Source organism: Papaver somniferum, chromosome 9 (assembly GCF_003573695.1).
Source record: "Papaver somniferum cultivar HN1 chromosome 9, ASM357369v1, whole genome shotgun sequence".
Taxonomy (NCBI): domain Eukaryota; kingdom Viridiplantae; phylum Streptophyta; class Magnoliopsida; order Ranunculales; family Papaveraceae; genus Papaver; species Papaver somniferum.
The window spans coordinates 26201710-26225240 of NC_039366.1; the positions used below are offsets into that span (position 1 = coordinate 26201710).

General features: G+C 35.7%; 1 protein-coding gene across 1 annotated transcript; it reads right to left on the reverse strand.

Annotated features, from left to right (window-relative positions):
- Nucleotides 1–10458: 10458 nt before the first annotated feature.
- On the reverse strand, nt 10459–11133 carry LOC113311623. Its single transcript, XM_026560437.1, has one exon. The coding sequence runs from the start codon at nt 11131–11133 to the stop codon at nt 10459–10461; it is 675 nt and encodes a 224-aa protein (XP_026416222.1).
- Between the last annotated feature and the right edge of the window lie 12398 nt (nt 11134–23531).

A 23531-nucleotide genomic window follows, 5' to 3' on the forward strand; every position in this document is an offset into this window, starting at 1 on the left:
GATGGCTCCACTTAGATTGTTTCTAGACTTGCTTCTATCTCTCGAAGGGGAATTCGTTACAATTTAAGCAAACCCCTCTGGAATCAATCCGAGTCAAAGTAAGTTGAATTGAGGCGAGGGAAGCTCAGTGGAGCTTTGATACCCAAGGCCTCACCGCTATCACAAGGCGGCGCAGTCACGCATTCAACTCACAGAAACCATTATGAATTTCAAGGTGTGCTTAAGAAAGTAACCAATATCCTTCGAAATTTTTTCCGAATAAGTGTGTTACCCTATCGGTCTCGTTAGGTTTCGTTTTCCTAAGGCGGGCAAGAAGGGAGCGGTGATGAAATCCGAACCCTTATCTTGTATTGGCCAGGCCTTGCCCTTTACTAGGAATTTAAAAACAGTCTGGTTCGTCCTCAAACAATTATCACCTTAAGGAAGACAGTAACCCGCTTGCAGGAGATTCGCGGGTGTTTCGATTGGACTTACCTCCCGTACCAGACGGGCGATGAACCGTTGTCGTCGACTCGGGCCACGACTCCTATGCCGTGTACGAACCCGAGGGCCCGAGACGATATAGTAATCGTCGTCCTTCCCTGCACACAGTTTATATAGATTTTTTTTTTTAATAATAATACCCTTCCGTAGGGTTAAAAAAAAAAAGAATAAAGTCCAATTGTCCAGAATAAAGTCCAAATAAAAAGTCCAAAAATTATGAAAAATAAAGCCTATTCACAAATTCTAAAAAAAATAAATAAATAAAAGCTATATACAAAAAAAAATAATAAAAAAAAAAATTAAATCCTAAAATAAAAAATTATGTCTTTTTTTTCTTCTCTTTTAGCTTTTAGCTTTAATCTTTTTGTTCCCAAGTCCTTAGTATTCCACTTCGAACCTGTAAATCATAGACACAAAAAGAAACGTAAAAAGGAACAAATAATAGTAAAAAAAATAAACCTAAAAATTCTACCTAAGCACAAATCCGCGTCGGCGGCGCCAAAATGATTATTGATTTTTCATGGGTTGTAGTAATGAGGTTCAAACTCTCGGACTTGTGAAGATTAAATTTAAAGATTTGATAAAATTATATATACAAAAATATTAACAATGGGTGCGAGAGGTAACCAAGACACTAGATTCAACTATTATGCAAAATTGAATGATAAATATTTCAAAACTATGTTCAATTCTTAAGACCTCTTTTATCTTTAATTCACTATCAATCATACAGATTCTCAAACATTATTTGTAAACCTTAAGCATAGATTATCAAGAGATTAAACCAAGCATAACCTATCAAACTGAATAACAAATAATTAAGACAATCATTCAAATAATTTAAAACTCTGCAAAAGCAGCGATTAGGTGAATTATATAATTAAATGAAATAGTTACCCATTTATGTTGCGTGAATAGCTTCCTCCATTGCCTTGGTTAGGGAATTAGCTCATCATAGTAAAAATGCTCTCAAAATAATTTATTATGGCTCAAAAATGGTTTACAAATGATGAGAATATGAGAAATACAATAAAACCAGAGACCTACGACCCTCAGTGACAAAATAAGACTGCCGCCGCTGTGTCGCAAACGCTGTGGAAAATAAGACTGCCTGATTTACGACCCACAGGTGTGAGTCGTTATTATTGTAGAGAAACGACTGTTGTTGCAGGTCCGTTCTTCGTGTTCTTGATGTTCTTCATCAGCAGCAGCACCAGCAACAGAGTTTCATCAACTCTTGATTTCTGCTTCTCTGGACCTCCTCTCGACAACCTTCTATGCTAACCCAAGAGTTATATTTATACACCTTTGGACCAAGAATAACTTCTCATTAATCCAAAAATTCTTTCCATTACTCGGCGGTGAATGAAAATATTCTCGATATCTTTTTTCTTTAATTCTCTGATTTGTTACGGATTGTTCCCTGTTTTATCTCTTCTCACGCGTCATCCTTGAGCCGTAGGGATTGTTTCCAGCCAATAGAATCAACCCATGCACGTCTCTTCCATCCAAGAATTCCAAGAATAGAATATTTTTCCTATTTTAGAATATCTTCCCTGATTTGATTACCACCGGTTATCTAACCAATTTTGACCGAATCCAACACCCATACCAGCTCTATCTAGGCCCTAGGAACAAACCCATTTAATTTGGGCCATTGAATCTCACTGGAACACCTTCAAATCCTCAACCCTAGTCACGGCAGTTCAAGAACAATTTTTCCCGCCAATTTTTGGTTTTTGAATTTGGGAAGAAGACGTCCTCCCCCCTAACCAGAACTGGGGTGCGAATAGCAGCTGCCTTGGGGTGACCTTGGGGTGCCCCTTAGTAATTAGGTTACCCCTTATCCAAAAGCGAGAGTCCGAATAACACTTGTCCTCCTGGGGTGCCAAAATCAACTTTTCGAGCCGAATTTTCCAAAAATGTTTATTTCCTAAAAATACATAAAAACACAATATTAGTACAAAAATAGAGTTCCAATAATACGGACATTGAGGACAAATTAGACACAAAAATGTGTCTATCAATGGCATTGATAGTTGCTCCACTAGCTCCCCAAGAACTGGAAGTATCTAGATATAACTCTGTTGCACCAGAAGAACTTTGGGTCTTGCCATCTGTTTATGTGGTGTACCTGTAAATGAATTTTTTCCTACTTGTGCAGCATATTCCCTACAACTTCGTCAATAAACATTTAAGGAAGACCATAAAGAATGTAACGGTTCGAAACTCAGAGGACAAAGTGTGGACGCTTGGATATTGGAACGGAGGTTCTTCAGCAAAGCTATGTTCCGGTTGGACTTCTCTTAGACGAGATTTAGGTCTGATAGAAGGTGATGTTTGTGTTTTTGAGCTGCTTAAAGAAAAAGATACTGTAGTTGCAGGAAAACATACAACCACACCCCAATATAACTATACCATAATTCAAGTAATCATAATGAATCTTTTATTAATTTTCAAAGATTATAATTGGATATATTGATTTTACAATGATCTTACAATGACTTTACTTGCTCTCCAAATAAACTTTCTCTCTCCTAGTTTCTTATCTAACACTCACTAAAAGATCTCTCCCTTCGCGATGACTTCCTTCCTATATATAGTGATTCTTCATAGTGGATGACAGCTAAGAGATCCACTATTTTCGGAATCACTGTGCGATGCATTCGCTCATTTACAATCACACATTCTCGCACAGAATATACCTCGCATAGAACATCATATTTTACTCGTGATTTCGCTGACATCATCCAATACGTCACTTCATTTTTGACATGTGCGATATTCCTCGCTTACGTCAGATAATCCTTACTTCGCATTCTTATTGATATGTGCGACATTCCACTCCTACATTTTGCCTCTTCTCATTTCGCTTACATTATGGAGTGAGCGATATGAGAAATTTCCATCCTATAATATCGTATGTGTATATCTTTTCATATTCTACCTTGCCGACATTTCTCCGGAATTCCAGTTCATTTATTCACACGCGTCGATTCTTCTCCTTTTTACCGGCTCAAACTGTTTATAACCAGTCATCTCTTCTACCTATTTATTGACTTATTTTTAAGAAGAATAAAATTTTCTTCTCTTCTTCACTAAAATTTCTCTTTCTTCCGTTGTTTGCTTCATTCTTGCTGCTACTGTTCTTCTGCTTCTACCTCTATTGTTCTTCTGCTACTGTTGCCATGGATAAAACTGCAAAGTTTGTTTTCCTCTTTCAAGATTTATCCTTTTATTCTTCTGATAATCATGATTCTTGATTGTAACTGTTATCTTTTTAATTAAGCCAATTTTCATACTATTCCAGGAAAAATTCGTCTTTAAGTGCCCTGAGGATAACTATTCCAAACCCTAATTCTTCCTCAGATGATATAAATAAAGAATCTCATAAGAGGAAAACTTCGCACAACAAAGAAGTAAAAAATATTTAATTTTAACTAAACAATATTGTTACCTCTATTTCTTATCTACTTTGTTTTCGCAGGTTTCTGATTGTGAGATAGGTGGGGTCAAGAAACCAAAGGTTAAGAAAGCTCGCAAGCCCACAGTAATGAAATCAAATCTTTCTATTCTTGACTTTGATGTTGCAGACGTCACCCCTTTAGCAACAATTCTAACTTCTGATATTAATGCCTCTATCACCCCAATTCAAACTTCAGATGCGAATATGTTTGTCACCTTTGAAGAAATTTTTCCTGGTGAAAAAGAAACTGCTGATGATCAAGGGACAAAAGATACTCTTATTACTGCCTCTGCGAATTCATCGGATTAGAATCAGACTTCTTCTTCATTCATCCATACTAATCCTCAACTAAATTCTGTTAATGTATCCTCCCCTACAGATTTTACTATTCCTTCTCCTCCTATATCCATCCCTTCTTCTTCGTTTTCTTCTTTGTTATTAAATTCCCTTTCTCTTAGCAAAAAAGCTTTGGATAGCGTGAATTTTGCTTCCCAAACTGTATCCCACATCATCAACTCTGCTCAATCCTCTACTAATGACCCTTGCAAACTTCGCATTTGTTCTGCTTTAAGTAAACTTTTGTGCGAATTTCCCTCTGATAGCACTACAAGAGATGAGATTTATTCTCACATTGATCCAAGCTTCCATACTGCTCTAGATATCTTGGTAAGTGTCTTTTTTTATGTTTTCACTTAACTTTAATATCTTAACCCCTTATCCTTGTCTTCTTTCTTCTTTAGGATTCTCATCGACGAATGATTCTTGCCGAAGGACGTTTTAAATCTAGCTGCTCTGAACTGGAACTTTCGTAAAAAAATGCTTTCTTGGAGAATGAATTCAATAGGTTGAAAATGGAACTTCAAGAGGTCCAGAAATTGAGGGGAGAACTTCAAGTTGCAAATCTTGAGGCTGAAAACCTTCACCGAAACCAAGAACTTAGAGGTGACTTTTTCTCCTTTGCTTACTGTACCCTATGATATATTTCTTCGCTTACCAACATTCCTTAAATTTCTTCATGCATTTATTAAGATTTAAACCAGAGGCGAGTTTTGGAGAGATATACTTTTCAATATATTGTTGAGGATACTCAAGCGAATTACGAGAAGTTGCAGACTCAGTTAAACCAGCTAATAATCAACATTCATATTCATTTGATCAGATTAATAATCTAACCCATGAAAATAACCATCACATTCAAGAAATTGAAGTATTAAATAGTCAAATATCCCATTTTTCTAAATTGTCACGTAACGCCGATATAATGTATGAAACATTGTCAGGAGAAAATCATACCTTTTCTAGGGAGAACTCATTCTTTTTTAAGCAAAGAAGCAATGTTTTCGCACCAATATTCAATTCTTCAGAAAATAAACGAAGACCAAGCGCGAGTACTTCGTTCACTTGAAGTACAGCATGAGACATCACTTAAGGAATTAAAGACTCGGAATGAAAAATCATTCAAAGTAAAATAAATTTGATCGTGAAGAAGAATCAGCTTCAAGAACAATATAATCAATTAAAGCAATCTCGTGATGCTCTTAAGAAAAAGAATAAGTCTCTCTCTGCTGATGCAAAGAAGATTCGCTCCCGTCTTAATGGTTCAGTTGGTGATGATTTTGATAAAGCTATGGAAAGTATGAAGAATAACACCCTTCTCCTTTCTAAATTCTGCGAAGGTAGTCAGCTAGAGTTGACTGCCTTGTTATTGTCTAACTATTTCCTTGAATTTCATTAATGCGAGCTTTATTTCCCATTTTTGATAGTTTTATTATTCTTCTCAGATTCTGAAAAGTCTCATCAAGCTACCACTGCTCAGTTGAGATCTGATTTATCCAAAGTTCGCAAAGAGCGTTTGAACCTAGAAGTATCTCATGCGAACCTTGAACTTTTTCTTTCTGTTTCTCGAGACAGAGCGCGAAGAAGACTCGCACATCAACAATCTTTTTTAGAGATCAATGCTATAAACCTTGAAAGGGGAGTTATTCGCAAGGCTCATGCTAGTGCTCAATCTGTAGTTAATGGAATTCTTTTAAGCAACTCTCTTCCTGCGGAAAAGATTCCTCCTCTTAATGTAGGCGAAGATGAAGAGTACCCTGAACCGGATAGTGATTATGAATTTGTGAGAGATGATGAGAAGGATCAAGAGGATGAAGAGGATCAAATTGAGAAGGACAAGTTTGTTGATAAGACTAATGCCGAAATAGAGAATCATGGATCCAATATTGATGCTGAAAAGTCTTTGGTCGAACAAGGTGCAGCTGCTGAACATGTTTAATTTTATTTTCACCCTGTATTTCCCTTATCTGTTTTGATACATTTTGAACTTGTTTGTTACAAGGAAGATAATATTGTATTATTTCAATTCCCATACTTGCCTCTTATTAGATTTCTTGTATAAAACAAGTGTGCGATATGATAAATTTTGAATTTCCTACCAACCAATCATTAGTTTTTATATATATTCTTTCTTATGAGGTCTTATCTTGCCTTCATATGTAAAGGTCTTATCTTGCCTTATTTCTGTGCGATGAGATCGTAGGCGGTCTTTACACTGTAGGGTATTAACCCATTGATCTGATCTTATCTTTTTCTTGTATTTTTTCCTCTTCAGGTTTTATCGCATAAATATGATAAGTCTTAATACTCTCTTGAGTAAAAAGTCTTATGACATTTACGTCTTTTGACACAATTCATCTCCTTAATGGAGGGTGTCGTCCTTATCTTCTCCCTGATTTCCCCTTCAAGGAAGCTTACCTCTATCGGGTTAAGGTTATGGATCTTCCCATCCAGTTGATTTCGCAGTCTCACGTCCCACTACCGATGAGGTTTATGGTTGCGAGACCGCACCCTAAGTGGGGTATCTTCGGACCGAGTGCATCATAGTCAGGACTTGTCAACAGTGTCAAGGTACACTCCAAACTCCCCGGGCACTCTTGACTCAACCGTGTACCTCGGCGCCCTGATCGAGTTTCTGCACTCCTTGGGAGAGACTTTCTCACCTTAGTCTCTCAATCTAAGATTATTATCTTAGACTGAAAATTTAAGGTACCTCTCCCGGATGGGAATTTTCGTTTGTTCTCACCCCAAATCTCCATGACTCAAGTTCCAGGGTCGGTATAGATTTCCCTTGAGTCATGCTTTTTAGGTTCTCCGACTATGACGTGCGATATGTCTTACTTTTTTGCCTCTTACATGTATGCGAACTAGGTTGCACGCCACATCCAGATTCCTAGCCAATCTGATTAAAATCACTTCTGGTGCCTTTTATTAAGGTCTTATTTTGAGGTCTTACATTTGCCTTTTTATTAAAAAATAATTTCTTAAATATGGGCGAACTTTTCAAATTCATTTATTGAATCAAATACTATATCTATTTTCGAGGATGAGGATTCATATGCTTAACTTCGCACATGTGTTAACTTGTGCGATAAAATTCGCAAACTCCTATGGATAATATTTCTTCAAATATTTTCTATTCCAAGGGCGATCTAATCTGCGACCCATATCTCGCCCTTCTGGATCCATTAACTCATAAGCTCCATTCCCAACTATCCATTTTATTATATAGGGTTGATCCCATTTCTTTTTCAATTTTCCATCTCCCCCTCTTTGGTAAATTGGGATTTCTCGCAACACCAATTCTCCTGGATGGAATTCTCTTATCTTAACTCGTTTATTGTATTCTCGAGCTATTTTTTGTTGATAATTTTCCATATGTTGCAAAGAGACTTCTCTTGCTTCCTCTAGTCATCAAGTTTTGTTAGAATTAGATCTGCACTTAGATTCTTCTCCCAAACTTCTTTCTTTGTTGTTGGAATGATAACTTCTGTTGGTAATACTGCCTCTACCCCATATGTTAAACAGAAAGGTGACATTCATGTTGCTTCTCTCCTTGTTGTCCTGTAAGCCCATACTACATTATGCACTTGTTCGCACCATCCTTTGTTGTGCCCTTCTAATTTCTTCTTCAAGTTGTCTGCTATCGTTTTATTTGTTGCTTCTACTTGTCCATTACTTTGTGGATATAAAGGAGTAGATTTGTCGCTTTGAATTTTGAATGCATTAAGTAACATTTCTATATTCTCACCCTCGAACTTCTTTCCATTATCAGATACTAACTGTGCAGGAATACCAAATCTCAATATAATATTTTCAAAGATGAATGTGAATATGTCCTTATCACGAATGTGCTGAACTGCTTTTACTTCTGCCCATTTTGTAAAATAGTCTGTTGCGACAATTAAATATCTCTTTTGTCCCGTTCCTGGTATGAATGGTCCAACAATGTCAATCCCCCATTTAAAGGGCCGCACATTTATTGATGAATTTAGCATCGCTCCTGGTGCATGTATCTTTTTTCCATGACGTTCACATTCTTCACATCTTCTTGAGACTTGTTTCGCATCCTCATGCATGTATGGCCAATAATACCCTTGTACCTTTGCTATGTATGCGAGTGATCTTCCTCCGCTATGATTACCAGCATCTCCGTAATGTAATGCCTTTAAAATTTCTATCCCTTCTTTTCGCGTAAGATATCTGAGGGAATGTCCAAGGAATGATCTTTTGTAAAGAATGCCCTCCCTGAATTCATAATTCGTCACACGACTTTTTAATTTGTGTGCCTCCAACCTTTTTCTTGGTACTTGTCCCTTCTCTAGGTATAAATCGATTTCAGTTCTCCAATCTTTTTCTTCGCTCACACTTTCGTCTTCCATATTTTCTATTGTCATCACATCTGTTTGAGTTGTTTCTCCTTTATCTATAGATGGTAAAAAGAGTGTTTGTATTTTTATGTCCCTTGCAACTGGATCTATTAACATGGAAGGTATAAAGGCCAATGCATCTGCGAGTCTATTGTCCTTTCTGCCTATGTGTCTTCATCTTATTTTTGGAATTCCGTTGCTAAATCCATAACCAACTGTTTGTATTTTTGTAAAGATGGTTCATTTGTACTATATGTACCTTCTATTTGGCGAATTACTAGCTGTGAACAACTAGTTATTCGTGCATCTTCTATCTTCATTTCAATTGCTAGCTTTAGTGCATGTACAACTGCCTCGTATTCAGTCTCATTATTTGTGGATGCGAAATCTAATCTGAATGAGTAAGCCATTATCGCTCCTGTTGGTGAAATGAATACAATACCAATACCATTCCCTTCTCCATTGGATGACCCATCAACTATTTCCCATCAGTTTGAATTCCGATCAGTTAATAAGTCTTTAGGATTTCCGTGGTCTTCATCCACATCCATCATTTCTTCTACATATTCATCTTCTTCTAATGAAAACTCTGCGAGGAACTCTGCGATAACCTGAGACTTTGGTGAAGATAAAATCTCATAACCAATTTCATAATTTCCTAATTGTGTGTTCCACATTTCAAATCTCCGTGATCTTTTTGAGTTCTTCATTGTTGGTTCAATTGGTACCCTTGTTAATAGCTTAATCTTATGAGCTTGAAAGTAAATGCGAAGTTTGAATGATGCATACACCAGTGCGAGAATTAGCTTTCAACTTTTGAATAATTTTCCTCTGTTGAGTTATATGTTTTACTTATGTAATATATTGGTTTTTCTATCCCTTAATCCGAGCGTAACAATACTGCACTTAATGCATGCGATGTTGATGTTAAATAGAGTAGCAATTATTCTCCCGCCTTGGCCTTTTGCATGATAGATAAATTCACCAAATAATTTTTTTATGCTCTGCAATGCTTTATCACATTCTTCCGTCCATTCAAATTTGGTCCCCTTCTTTAATATGTTAAAAATGTGTTTACACTTATCCGAAGATCTAGAGATAAACCTTCCCAACGAGGCTATCAATCCATTTAGCTTTTGAACATCTTTCACTGTTGCAGGGGGCGGCATATCTCTAACTGCTTGTATTTTTTCTGGATTGACATAGACTTCTAATGTTTTATGTATCCACTTTTCGAATACTTTTTCCACCATTATTTTATATGTAGCACCCGCATTTTTCAATCCAAATGGTATTTTCGTATAACAGTATAAACCTCTTGGTGCGAAGAAAGCAGTATGTTCTTGATCTTCTTTATCTAAAGGAATTTGATTATAACCTTTATACCCATCCAACATTGAGACTCTATCATTTCCTGATGCCGATTCTACCATTTGAGGGATATCTGGTAAAGTAAAACTATCCTTCGGACACGCTTTATTTAAATCAGTGAAATCTATGCAGATCCGTATCCCTTTGTTCTTTTTTGGTACTACCACCATATTTGCTATACATTCTGGATATTTCTCCTCCCTTATAATCCCTGCATCCAGCATCTTTTGCAACTCCGCTTCTATTTGTGGATGATAATCAATTGCAATATTCCTTATTCTTTGCTTAAATGGTTTTACATTCTTTTTAATGCTCAATTTATGACATGCAACAGACGGATCTATTCCTGGTATTTCCTCCATACTCCATGCGAAGATATCAACAAATTCTCGCAACATATTTACCATTTTTTCTTCTTCTTGTTTATCCATTTTAGTTCCTATTTTTAACATTTTCGGTTCTTCTTCTGATCCAACATTTATTTCTTTCGTTGGTTCTACTACGGTAAAATTTGCTTTCGGGTTCTCCCATTGGTGTTGGTTCTTTAATCTTATTAATTTGTTCACCCTCCTTCGCTGGTGCTTCACTTGGTATTCCTTTTCCCTCTTTCGCTCTAATCGTGTATATCCGAAACTCGTCCTCCTTTTTTAGTTCTTTTGCTTTTCTCCAGCGATCCTTTCGCTTCTTTGCTTTCCCTTCATAATTTCTTACATCTATCTGATTGCAAATCTTCGCACGCGTTACATCTCCTTTGATTTCACCTATACCACTTGGGATTGGAAACCTGATGCACTGATGTAGTGTTGATGCTACAACTTTTATCGTGTGTACCCATGGTCTTCCCAATAACATGTTGTATGGTGATTTTATATCAATCACACACAGTGTTATCTTTGTTACTACTTCTCCCAGTAATATTCGCATCACAATTTCTCCTTTTGGTTTTGTGATTTCTTTATTAAATCCATGAACATTGTAAGTTGGATGTGTCATTTCTACATCTTCATATCCCATTGTTTTGAATGTGCGATAAAATAAGACATCAACTCCACTTCCTGTATCTATCAGTGTTCTATCAACCGCCCATGTTTCTGATTTCTTCTTCATTACAACGTTTTCTCCTTGCTCGGCTGTGACTGTAATTACCAACGGATCTGTCCTCTTTAAATTTTCTTCTGGAATTTCGTCTGCTGCAAATGTAATCTCCACCTTTTCCCATTCTTTTAATGGAGATTCTTTTTCCACCGTTTCCACCTTTCTTCCTTCATAATTTCGTTTGTGGATTCTACCTGTTATTCTTTCTTGAAAATCCGCATCAGGGATTGATGTTTTTGTTATAGAATTACATTGTATTTATCTACCTCTTCCTTGTATTGTTACAATTCTTGCTTTCTCCATAGATTCTTTATTATTCTTCCGTACCTTCCCCAAAAGTTTTCAGATCTATCTTCAATTTCCAGATCTTACTTTTTCCAAGATTCTTATGAATTTACTACCAGGATTTATCACCCAAAGCTGTTTCTGGCGCCAAAAATGTAGTTGCAGGAAAACCTACAACCACACCCCAATATAACTATACCACAATTCAAGTAATCATAATGAATCTTTTATTAATTTTCAAATATTATAATTGGATATATTGATTTTACAATTATCTTCCAATGACTTTACTTGCTCTCCAAATAAACTTTCTCTCTCCTAGTTTCTTATCTAACATTCACTAAAAGATCTCTCCCTTCGCGATGACTTCCTTCCTATGTATAGTGATTCCTCATAGTGGATGACAGCTAAGAGATCCACTATTTTCGGAATCACTGTGTGATACATTCGCTCATTTACGATCACTCATTCTGGCACAGAACATACCTCGCATAGAACATCATATTTTACTCGTGATTTCACTGACATCATCCAATACGTCACTTCATTTTTGACATGTGCGATAGTCCTCGCTTACGTCAGATAATCCTTACTTCGCGTTCTTATTTATATGTGCGATATTCCACTCCTACGGATACAGAAATGAGAGTTTCTGTTTTCAGGAAGATTGACAATGTGCTCACTAGGATATGATCGGGGTACAAAAAGGTGTCATGCTTATGTTTTAGTTTATTCTATGGAAGTATTAATGTATGGTAGTTTCAATTGCCGTCATGATTTAGCTATTAATCCCAACACTGTATTGTATCTTCAGCTGAAAGTTTTTAACTTCCAGTAACTTGTGCAGGCGTTATGCCTATTGCTGCTTGGATCTATTTGCTATGTTAGATTCGGCTTCATGTTTCTGTGTTTTAATAGCTCTTTGTTTCTGCTTTTCACCCAAATTCAACAAAGGTTCACATACAACACCAACCCATAAGTAAGTTGAGAATATCACCTCCAGTAAATTTTACTTGGTTAACATGAATGTCATTATAACTACAGATTAAAACAAGCATGATAGGAAATCATGTGAAGCAATAATTAATTGGTACAAAGGATTTTTTGGATTCTTTTGCATAAACATAAGTTTGTAATTTGCTTTCAACAGTATTATTATTTAGTTTTAATAGTATAAAATCATCAAAAAAATTTACGGAAAAATGCCTAAAAATTCGGCCGGCCTACGACTGCCATTTTGTGGGGAGATATTACCTTTCACCATTTATATTTTTCCCTCCAACCCAAAAGACCTGGCTCCGTCACCGACGACTGTCGACATAATATGTTTTCTTTATTATTCACTAGTCAAACCACATTGCAATGCACATATATGAATTTTACTCTTTTTAACAATAAAATTGATACAATGATATTTTTTCGTAAAATAAAATTTAATATTCTTATTTATACTCATTATATTAGGTAACTCAAAAACCTTTCCGAATATATTAATTTTACTAAAATCCGATGTGTATTTTGAAAAATATTGAATTTTAAAAAAACGGATATATTCTTAAAACAATGACATTTCTTTAATATGACGTTATTCTTACTGGTGCTCGGATTTATATGCTACAATTGGTTCGACATGATGTATGTGCGTTATGAGTGTATTTGGGAAACAATATTAAATCTAATTGATTAGAAAAAAAATAATGCACCCAACTTTCCATGGATGCAAATAGGGATACCACACACCAGTTTATTGGGGAGGTTACCAAATTGCATATAGAACAAGGCACTATCATATTGAGAAAATTTTCGAGGAGGGCAAATTTTGATGGGGGCATGGGGGACTAATAAGAAGCTGACATTTGTCCTTTTGATTTTAACGGTTTCTACCAAATTTAAGTTCTAATTTTCAAGACCGAAAGTACCCTTCTGATTTTCTACCAAATTTAAGTTCTTATAATCTTATTAACTGCTTAAATCCTATTCATTCTCCTATATTAATGGCACAAATATGTAAAAAAAACGATAAAAAGGAAAAATGTTAAATCGTAGGTAAAATCACGGAACACTTTGAAAACAGAATAAGCAACCCAAGTTCTTTCCTGAGTTAATAGTTTTCACTTTGAATGTAACGTAGTGTTTTCTCTTTACAATTGAAAGTAATGCAATACTTTTATTTGATTCTGAATTTTGTAATTTTATCTTTCTCAAGTGTTGCAGTTCTATCTGGTTGACTGCAAGAACATTTAACTGATACAATAGGATTTTTTGTTCGTACGACAATTTAATATGGACTAATCCATTCATCAGCGGGAACATATCAATGAATTTAACGATTGTAAGAAACCATCAATTCACGAGTGCACCATTATTGAACAGTTTCACTCATTACAGAATCGAATAAGCTAAGTTGTTATATTAATCTTCAAAGTTTAATTATTAGTAGAGTTTTAGTCAATAGCTTAACTCTGGCACTGGACGAACCGTAAATAACAAAGCAACAAAGAGTTTAGGTTATAAAAGTTAATAAAGATATTTTTAATAAGAGAAAAAGATTTTCAATATTTTTATGTGAGATTATTTTTTTCTTCCCTTATAATCGGTTTGTGTTGACAGTAATTTAGGTTAGTTGTTACTTTTGGAAAGCTAATAATATTTGTTTTGATACGTAGAAGGGTAATTTCGGTGTTTAAAATCAGAAGTTAAATTTGGTAGAAAACTGTCGAAAACAGAAGGACAAATGTCAGCTTCTAGTTGGTCCCCCATACCCCCATCTAAATTTTCCCCCATCAAAAAATTTCTTTATCATGTTTGTCTTATATTTGATTTGATACCCTTACCGGTAACCCTTAGGCTTTATATCTTCGACATCTTTGTTTACTTACACCTGCATCAAACCAGTGGATCTACCAAAAAGTTGTTCAATTTTTCTAATAATTTTCTTTTTCCAACTTTACTCTCTTTCCGGAGGCCAAAAATTGAAAATCCAATTTCCGTCCATGTTTCTCGAACCCTAAGAAAAAAATTATGTAAAAGATTAAAAAGGTTTCGTGAAGTGTTTCCATACTCTACCTATAAACATCAAATTAGACATTGTAATTCGGGTACCACCTGATACAGTTTTTGATTGAAATTTATTATTCTCAAATTGGAGAAGGGTTGTTTCTCATTATCCATCATTCCGTCAGATGCACTTATAGGATGATATCCCTTGATACATACTATAAGCTGGCTCAGGTCATATTTTTCTAGTTTCACTTTGAAATTCAACAAAGTAATTTTTGTGTGACTCTAAATAATGTTTGTATTAGTGAGTAGTATATCGAGACTTCATTTATTATGTCTTCGTATCATCTATCCAATTATATGGGGGGTATTTTTTACTTACTTTTTTAAGTTATTTATTTTAGCGACTTATTTTGTTGATGCATGAGAGTCGAGTAAGTAAATGAAAGTTAGAATGGTATTTACAAGGGAAAGTGAGAGCTTACCCATTAGTCGAGCCTTCGAGGAATGTACTTACATATTTCCTCTTAATATTATTTCATAGTGAATTCTAACGCTGCAGTCACACATGTTGTATAGTTGTTGTACTTCTATAGAAAATGATAGCTTGAACGCTAAACTGCACTATAAATTGTCGTCACTTGTCAATAACATTTACAAGAGCAATAAAATCGATTAGGAAAGTTCTTTGTGATGACTTAATGAACCTTATAGACTTTTCTGCATAACCCTTTCATTCTTTCATTAACTACAAGCAACCAAATTATTTTTCATCAATATGATTCTTTTCCATCTTTATGGGAAGGATCAATAAGAAAGCTACAACCTATTATTTGGATTTAGAACAAATTTCGGAGTAAGCAAGGACTTTGACTGCTGCATCTGAATATCGTTTATCTCCGCTTCGTTTGTTTTTGTTTTGATTTTGAATGAAATGATGGTAATATCCAACCTCAATCCGTATGTTTTTGTTTTTATCTAGATTGAATCTGACTGTCTAGTTGATTCTCTAGCAAAGTATTTCGGAGTTAGTCCATACAGATTGCTAAGCGAAATATTGGGTGGTGGTGTTAGACCTCCGCTTTTTCAATTGGTATCAGAGCGGGAAAACACGGTAAACCTAATAAGTTTGTGTTTGTTCGTTCCATATAAATTGCCTTATAGGAAATTTCTTTGGAAAACTTGCTCCTGGCATCTGTAACGCACGCCAAAATTCCTTAAAGATTGTTTAAAGATTGTTATGGTTAAAACCTATGGGTTCTCATGATAATCTTACTTCATCTAAAAGGGGAGATTTAGATGTTAAGAAGCAATCTGAAGAAAAAAATAAAAGGAAAGAAAAATTGGGAAAACGTTCAATACACTCAAGGATTTGGAACCTCACTATATTAACTCTTGATCTCTATGAGGAATATTATCATGATGGATCAATTGATAAAGATTTGTTTAAAGTGTTCGAAGGCGTTTTTAAATTCTTAGAAAAACTTAATTTTGTTAAGTCTAAGAATCTTTCCAGAAAGGGTGCTGGTCGTGTTAAAACTGTTAATACTGAATAACCCAGGTATCGGAAATATCCTTCTTCTAGCCCGAACCAACGAAGGATAGAAAGCTCCAGCTACCCTGAAAATCATCATTACTTTGATTATACTATAGGGACTATTCACACCTATAAACCAGATGTGTCGCATGAGAATTCCTCTGTGCATTATGCCTCTTGGTAACAAGACTGGCTTTTCCCCATTTGTACATATCTTGATGTGGGGAAAGAAATGGCTTGAGTTGTGTATAGTTGTGCTGTTGTTTGGTTAACTTTCTATTACCTCTGTTTTCTTCCACTTTTTGTTGGTTTTTCACCACTTATGTGGAAAGGGCTAAGATTCCTCCTTAAGTCTTGTGGATCACGGTTCGTGTACAGCCCAAGCCCATGAATGAGGGATATATATATATGTTGGTGGTCCGCGAACCTTCTCCTTTCTCATCTTCCGTCCGCGTACGTGAACTAGGGGGTTTGTGCTTCTCCACCATTAAAGCTTCTTTGAAGAAATCAAAGGGAAGGGTGTTTGAGGTTCTCTTCAAGTAAGTAATCTCCTTTTGAGTATCTCTTTATGATGATTTCTAGAATCATGAAAAGGAGTTCTAAAAGCTCAAAATCCTCTAGCTTGGATCCACCTTGTGATCAAAATTCTCTTAGAATTAGGTTTGTGAATGATTCTTGTGCTAGAACTTTTGATAGGATTGCTTCCAAAGGTTTTATTCTAGAAAAGAAATTGGAAACCTTTACTGGATATGAAGAGGATTTAGCTTGCTTCAAAAAGTTCAATCTTGGGAATATCTTTAATGGCCTTGGTGAAGGTTTTGATTCTCTAACAAGGATTTTCTATGCCAACATTCATGATGTTGTTTTTAAGAAGATGGAATTCAAATCCATGATAAATAAAGAAAGGTTTTTTGTTAATAGAGAGTTAATTTCAAGGGTCACCAAAATACCGTTGGGAAACGTACGGTTACCTAGACCAAGTGATGAATGTCCTTCATATGATGATATATCTATTGGACTTTGTGGAAAGAAGGTTGTTTGGAGTCAAGGAAAGTTTCCTACTAATGATCTTAGTATTGCTTTAATGGCGTTTGGAAAACTCGGTATCTCTAACCTTTGTCCCTCCACAATTGAGAATTCTTAGTGTATTTATGAGTTTGCGGAATTGGTCGTCTTCCTTGCATCCGACAATACAGATCTTAATATTTGTGGCTTTATCATCTTTCAAATGATGACGATAAATTCTCACATCAAGATGTTAGGCTATCCTTGTTTGATTAGCCAAATTTTCCGTGATCGTGGACTTGATCTTATTGGAAATTCTCTTGGGGTTCCCAAACTTGTTCGTGCATGTATTTTTCGGCGTATAAGGGAAAATGTTCGCGAGCGACAAAGAGGTACTTCTCTTGATGTTGAAGACCCTACCACCTTGAGGCTTATTCAAAAAGTTTACAAGGGTATGCGCAAGGTAAATGCAAGAGTAAAGTGCTTAAAAGATCAAGTGTCGTTAATTGGAACCAAGTGTCCCGAGCTCAAGGAAGAGTTGGATTCAATTCAAGCTACTTGGAAATTGTCCGATGATGAATGTGGTTAGTAATGCATCTTCTTATTTTCCTAGTATGTCTTCTTTTTGGATTAGTTGGAAGAATAACTAGTGCTTTGAATAGCGACGATTGTGACTACACACATAGCTATTTTTGTTTTCATCTTCTTATGTTATTTTTTAGGTTTATTGGTATTAAATTCTAAAAATATTTGGAGGATGATGTTTATTGCAGTATTTTAATGGTTTGTGATATTGAAATATTTTTATGGGATATGTATTGTTTACGTCCGTGAACTTGAAGGTCCCATATTGCAGTCAAAAGTAAAGTCGTTCATGAATCGGTATTCGTATTGATGAAAGGACGAATGGACTTTTGACATATACAAAAATTATGCCTATGCAATCATGTATTTGATGGAAAATAGGATAAAATCTTTTGTTCAACAAGGATAAAGTCTATTATGTCATTATGATGGAAAATAGAATAGATCCTTGTATGTTATCCACGGTATTGATCTTCATTGATCCATTTTATTATGTTTTACCGTGAAGGCTCCATTGTGTGTCTTATGTTGAGCACCTTACAACTAAGTCGATTTACCTTGGCTTTGTTGGTTGTTCCATAAGATGCTATATGTCGAGCATTAGGAACTAAATTAATCAACTAGTTTGGTTATTTAGTTAGTACTCCATAAGTCTTCTTTCTTATGTTGAGTACATGTACGATTAAGGTTGTCATATTCTATGATGAACTTAGTCGGGGTTCCATAAGTTCTCTTATGTTGAGACCAAAATAATTAAATTGATTACTTCGGTGATTAGTTTGGTTGTTTGTATTCCAATTAGATTAATTATAGGTTCTCTTGTAATTAATCTAGTTGAGTTTTCATATATTCCACAAGTTCTTGTGTTGAGTACATGAAAGGATACACTATCATGTTCTTTGGTTAATGTAGTCATATATTCCGTAAGGTTTTCCTTATGTTGAGTATTTAAACGGTTAAGTTAGTCATCTCCATATGATTGACTTAGTCGTAGCTCCGTGAGTTTACTTATGTTGAGCACTTTCAATTAAATTGATCACTTTTGTGGTTTGATTTAGTTGCATATTCCAATTGAATTAATCATGGGTTTACTTGTGGTTAATTTGATTGAGCTTTGGATATAGAAAATCATTCCTATGGTTTTTGGTGTCCAATAAAAAAATCCTTCTTTTCTTTCGAAATTAAGGTCGCTCTTGTTGTTCTCTCGGGAATGACATCTAATGGGGGAGAGTTCTTTTGAACTTGTGCTTAATGGTAATACCTTGCGGGGAGTGCGGCTGTGGAATTTTATAGGGGTTATCTTGTATCTTAAAACTCCTTGATGAATGTTGTTAGCTTCGTCTATTAGCTTGCATCTAAATTAAGTTGGTATGTATTTTTCTTTTGGTCATGAAATGTCTCTTGTGGAAATTTCATCATGATCACATTCTTGTACCTTTGCCAATTTTATTGACAAAAAGGGGGAGAAATATTGTAGTTCACACTACAAATACATATGGTTTTCGGATCATTATGCAAGGGGGAGTGGTTTCCATGATCGATATGGAGTATTGACTAAGGGGGAGTGATACATATCACCGTAGTATTATTGTTAAAGTCGTGATACAATTGGACTTTGATGTTATATAATAATACTATGACACTGTATAATAATGATCGAGAATCTCGATTTCTCTCATTGTTATATCTACGGATCTTAAACAACGATGGTGCTAAACTTACAACCTTTGGGATCATTGGAGTACTTGGAAGGACGAAAATTTCAAGGAACGTTGAAGACTACACTATGGAATAGGAGCCACTAAAGTTTATCCTTTTTGTATTCCATATGTATTAATCGTTTTGTCACTAAAATTGACAAAAGGGGATTTTTAGAGCATAGCTCGGTCAACCTCGCATGCGTTTCTATCTCAAGCATGTTTGTCAATGTTAGTGATCAAAACTATAAGTCTTGATTTCTAGCCTACATAGCTAAGTCACGGACTAGGAGTGTAGTTGAGCTCAAGGACTTCATGGCGATTCATCATACAACGACGAAGATCTATACAAGGAACCGTGGAACTTCATCAACAAAAAGGTATGTGGAGACTTGAACTTATCTAGTATGTGGAGACTTGAACTTATCTATCACTCAAAAGTCTATTTCTTCTATCTCCTACTTCTTATGAGACAAAAGTCGTATGCTATATAGACTATATCATACACATTTGACATTTCTAGCTGAGCATTCATTGCTTATCTTTTATCTCGAAATCGTGTGTTGGTAAAGCGTTTCGCTTTGATCAAGTTTATCTTCACCTAGTGACGAAAGTCATGAAAAGTTTCAATCACTTTGAGAATTGCTCTGACGTGAATTGGTCTGTGAATAACGGATACATAGCGTCCTCTGAGAATGTCTCAATGATTGAAATGAGAGTTTAGATTACATAACCATGTATTCCTTGAACCGAAGTTTTCGAACGTTGTTGATCAAGAGAAATCGGGAGGATTGTGGAATCGGCTAGCCAAGTCCGCGAACCTAGTCCGCAGACTCAGTCCGCGAACTGACGGAAGTTCTCGACCGAGAATTTATGCTGGATTTTCCAAAACTCGTTTGTGTGCTAACTCCGCGAACTCAGTCCGTGAACCCAGTCCGCGAACTGGCGGAAGTTCTCTTTTCAAAAATTTCTGCTGAGTTTGGAAAACTCAACCGATTAACTTAAGTCTGCGAACTTGTTTGTGAACTTAATAGGTTATGATCTAAAGATGTGCTCTGAACATGAAACTGAAATTACTAAGGAATGTTTTATGCAAACCGTGGCTATACAGTTCATGAGCCGATTCACTCGAATCGAATCATCTTTGTTTCAATTGTGTCTTGTGTAGTTACATAAGATCTCATAGCAATTGAACAACTCTTTAACTAGTTCATTTGAGTCAATTGAACTAGTTATGGTGCAGAAGAACAAGGTTAATATGAAATGCTCATATGGTTGACCTTTTTGGGTTACTATGTTGAACCAACATACACGTACACATTTGGGCATGGTTTTCACGAACCCAGTAAACGTTTACCAAAATGTGTGTGACAAGCTAGGTTTTTCGATCTAACGATTGAGAAATATTAGCTTGAATCTAAATCGTTTTCATCTAACGGTGAATAAGGATTGCTTTGTAACTAAGGAAAAACCCTGATTTGAAGGCTATAAAAAGGAGACATCTAGCATTGTGCAAAACTAATCCCCACACGTCAGTGTGCTACTAGTGCGCCCGCTAGAGTCGATTCTCCTTTAACCTTTGGCTTTCTTCTCTAAAACCAGGCTAACGACTTAAAGACTTCATTGGGATTGTGAAGCCATACCGATACTACTTTATCGTAGTTGTGTGATCTGATCTTGCATTTTCTATCGTACGAGTACAATCGATTGATTGGCTTGAGATCGTGAGATTTCTCCTATAGGCAAGATAAAGAAGTCACAAACATCTTCGTCTCATTGTTTGTGATTCCTCGACAATCCGCTTGTGTAGTCAAGAAGGATTGTAGAGAGGTGATTGATTAATCTAGGCTGTTCTTCGGGAATATAAGACCGGATTATCAATTGGTTCCTGTTCACCTTGATTTTATATCAAAAGACGGAACAAAACCTAGGGTTTATCTGTGGGAGACAAATTTATCCTTTGATAGACTTTTCTGTTCGAGACAGATCTGTTTATTATCAAGTCTGTGATTTTGGGTTGCAGCAACTCTTGGTTGTGGGTGAGATCAGCTAAGGGAATCAAGTGCGCAGTATCCTGCTGGGATCAGAGGCGTAGGAGTACAACTGTACCTTGGATCGGTGGGAGACTGATTGGGGTTCAACTATAGTCCAGTCCGAAGTTAGTTTGCAGTAGGCTAGTGTCTGTAGCGGCTTAATACAATGTGTATTCAATCTGGACTAGGTCCCGGGGTTTTTCTGCATTTGCGGTTTCCTCGTTAACAAAATTTCTGGTGTATGTGTTATTTCTTTTCCGCATTATATTTTATATAATTGAAATAATACAGGTTGTGCGTTCGTGATCATCAATTGGAAATCCAACCTTTGGTTGTTGATTGATATTGATTGATCCTTAGACATTGGTCTTTGGTACCGTCCAAGTATTCCTTGTATTTGATAAAGACTCGCTATTGTTTTTACCTTGAGTAAAAATCAAATCAAGGGAGAGATATTAACTCCTTGAGATACTTTTATCTAGATTGAGTCTGACTGTCTAGTTGATTCTTTAGCAAAGTATTTCAGAGTTAGTCCATACAGATTGCTAAGAGAAATATTGGGTGGTGTTGTTAGACCCCGCTCTTTCAAATATCATATCATAATAAACGTAAAGGAATATAAAAGGGAGCAGTAATCAGCAGTCACAAAACTGTACAAAAATATGTATGGAAAACTACATATTTTAGGCACATACAACAAAGCAGAAAGGGGCATATTCGGCAGAATTAAAAGGAAATAGGGGTAAAAAATTAAATCAAGATTTTAAAACTAACTTGAATGATGGTATTGCCTAGATATTTAGCAGCTGCATCCACAGAATTTGCAGCAAGAGTTTGGTCTTGTTCTATAGCTGGAGAATTGCTATCAATAAAGCACAAGGCAGCAGAATTTGAACTTTCACCCCTTTGAAGAATTCCACTTGTAACAGCAATATAATAGTCTAAAGCATTTATCTCTTGAAGCATCATCATTCTCTTTTGTTACTTCCTCAGCTAGAATAACTAAAACATCATTGATATCTTGATGTAAATTATCCAAATCCATCTGCTCATCCACCAAATAATCATCTCTTCTTCTTTTAACTCCTCCTTCTCCCTCAGAATTTCCATGCATGTATAGTAAACTTGAGTTTCTACTGGAGAGTTTGGGGGGTCATTTTCTCCAGTAACAATAGCAAAGTTACTATTTCCATTAACACCAGAAGTTAACAGCTGATTTTCATTCAGAATAGCTTCCCCAACTCCATTCCCTTGAACAACCATATCCTCATTAGCAACAACTGGTGGAGCATTTTCTTGATTAATATTCATGTCTTCCACTTAATTGACTCTTTCTTCATTGAAAGGATGAACACCTTGAAGATTAAGGACCGGTTCATTCATCCAGGCTATATTTGCGGCAATTCCAAAATAAAGCTGACTATAATTAAGGACATAACATGTTCTGCATGTAGCTGATGGAAAACCCAGATAAAATTTTACAAATTTTACAACTTCACCATCTTCAAGAGTTAACTTAACATTCCTGCATAAAGGGAGATTCACATCCACTCTCACTCTAGCTAGATTTCACCACACCAGTTCTATCCATGTTGAAGATATTAATCACCTCACCAGCTTGAGATGCCACCATATAAGAAATGTTATATCCCTCAATATAAATTCTATGTAGAAAATCTCAAATTGAAAGATAACTTGATGCACATTCATATGACACTCCCATGGCATAAGCAACATAAGATAACCTTGAATAGAATGAGGTTTTCCTCTCAACATTATCTGATAAAATTCCATGTTCTGAATTCGAAAAATGAAAACATTTCTTCTGTTTGTGTTGATGATGACTACATTGTGATCTGCCCCCCAAATAGCTCTCAATGCATAATTCAAGGCCCTCTAGTGATCAGAATATCTTCTCTACATATGCATCCAATCAAAGTAAATGATTTCACAAATTTTCCTTTGCCTTTAATAGAAACATGCTTAGTAGTCTTTTGAGTAACATAACTTTTTTTAGCCAACTAATCAGAAAAATTGAACTACTAGCAGCCATAATGACAGAATGTAGGTTGAGACAATAATAGTTTCAGAGAATTCCTGAGTTAATGATGTTTTGTATCTCTTTATGTGTACTATTAGTATTCAAGGGGAACTCTGTATACTTGTAAGAAGCATGCTCAGGATATTGAGAAAGATGCCAAGTGTAAATTATGCAGAGATTTTGATTAAACTTGTGGTTAAGTATATTACTGAACTTTGACCGGTCTT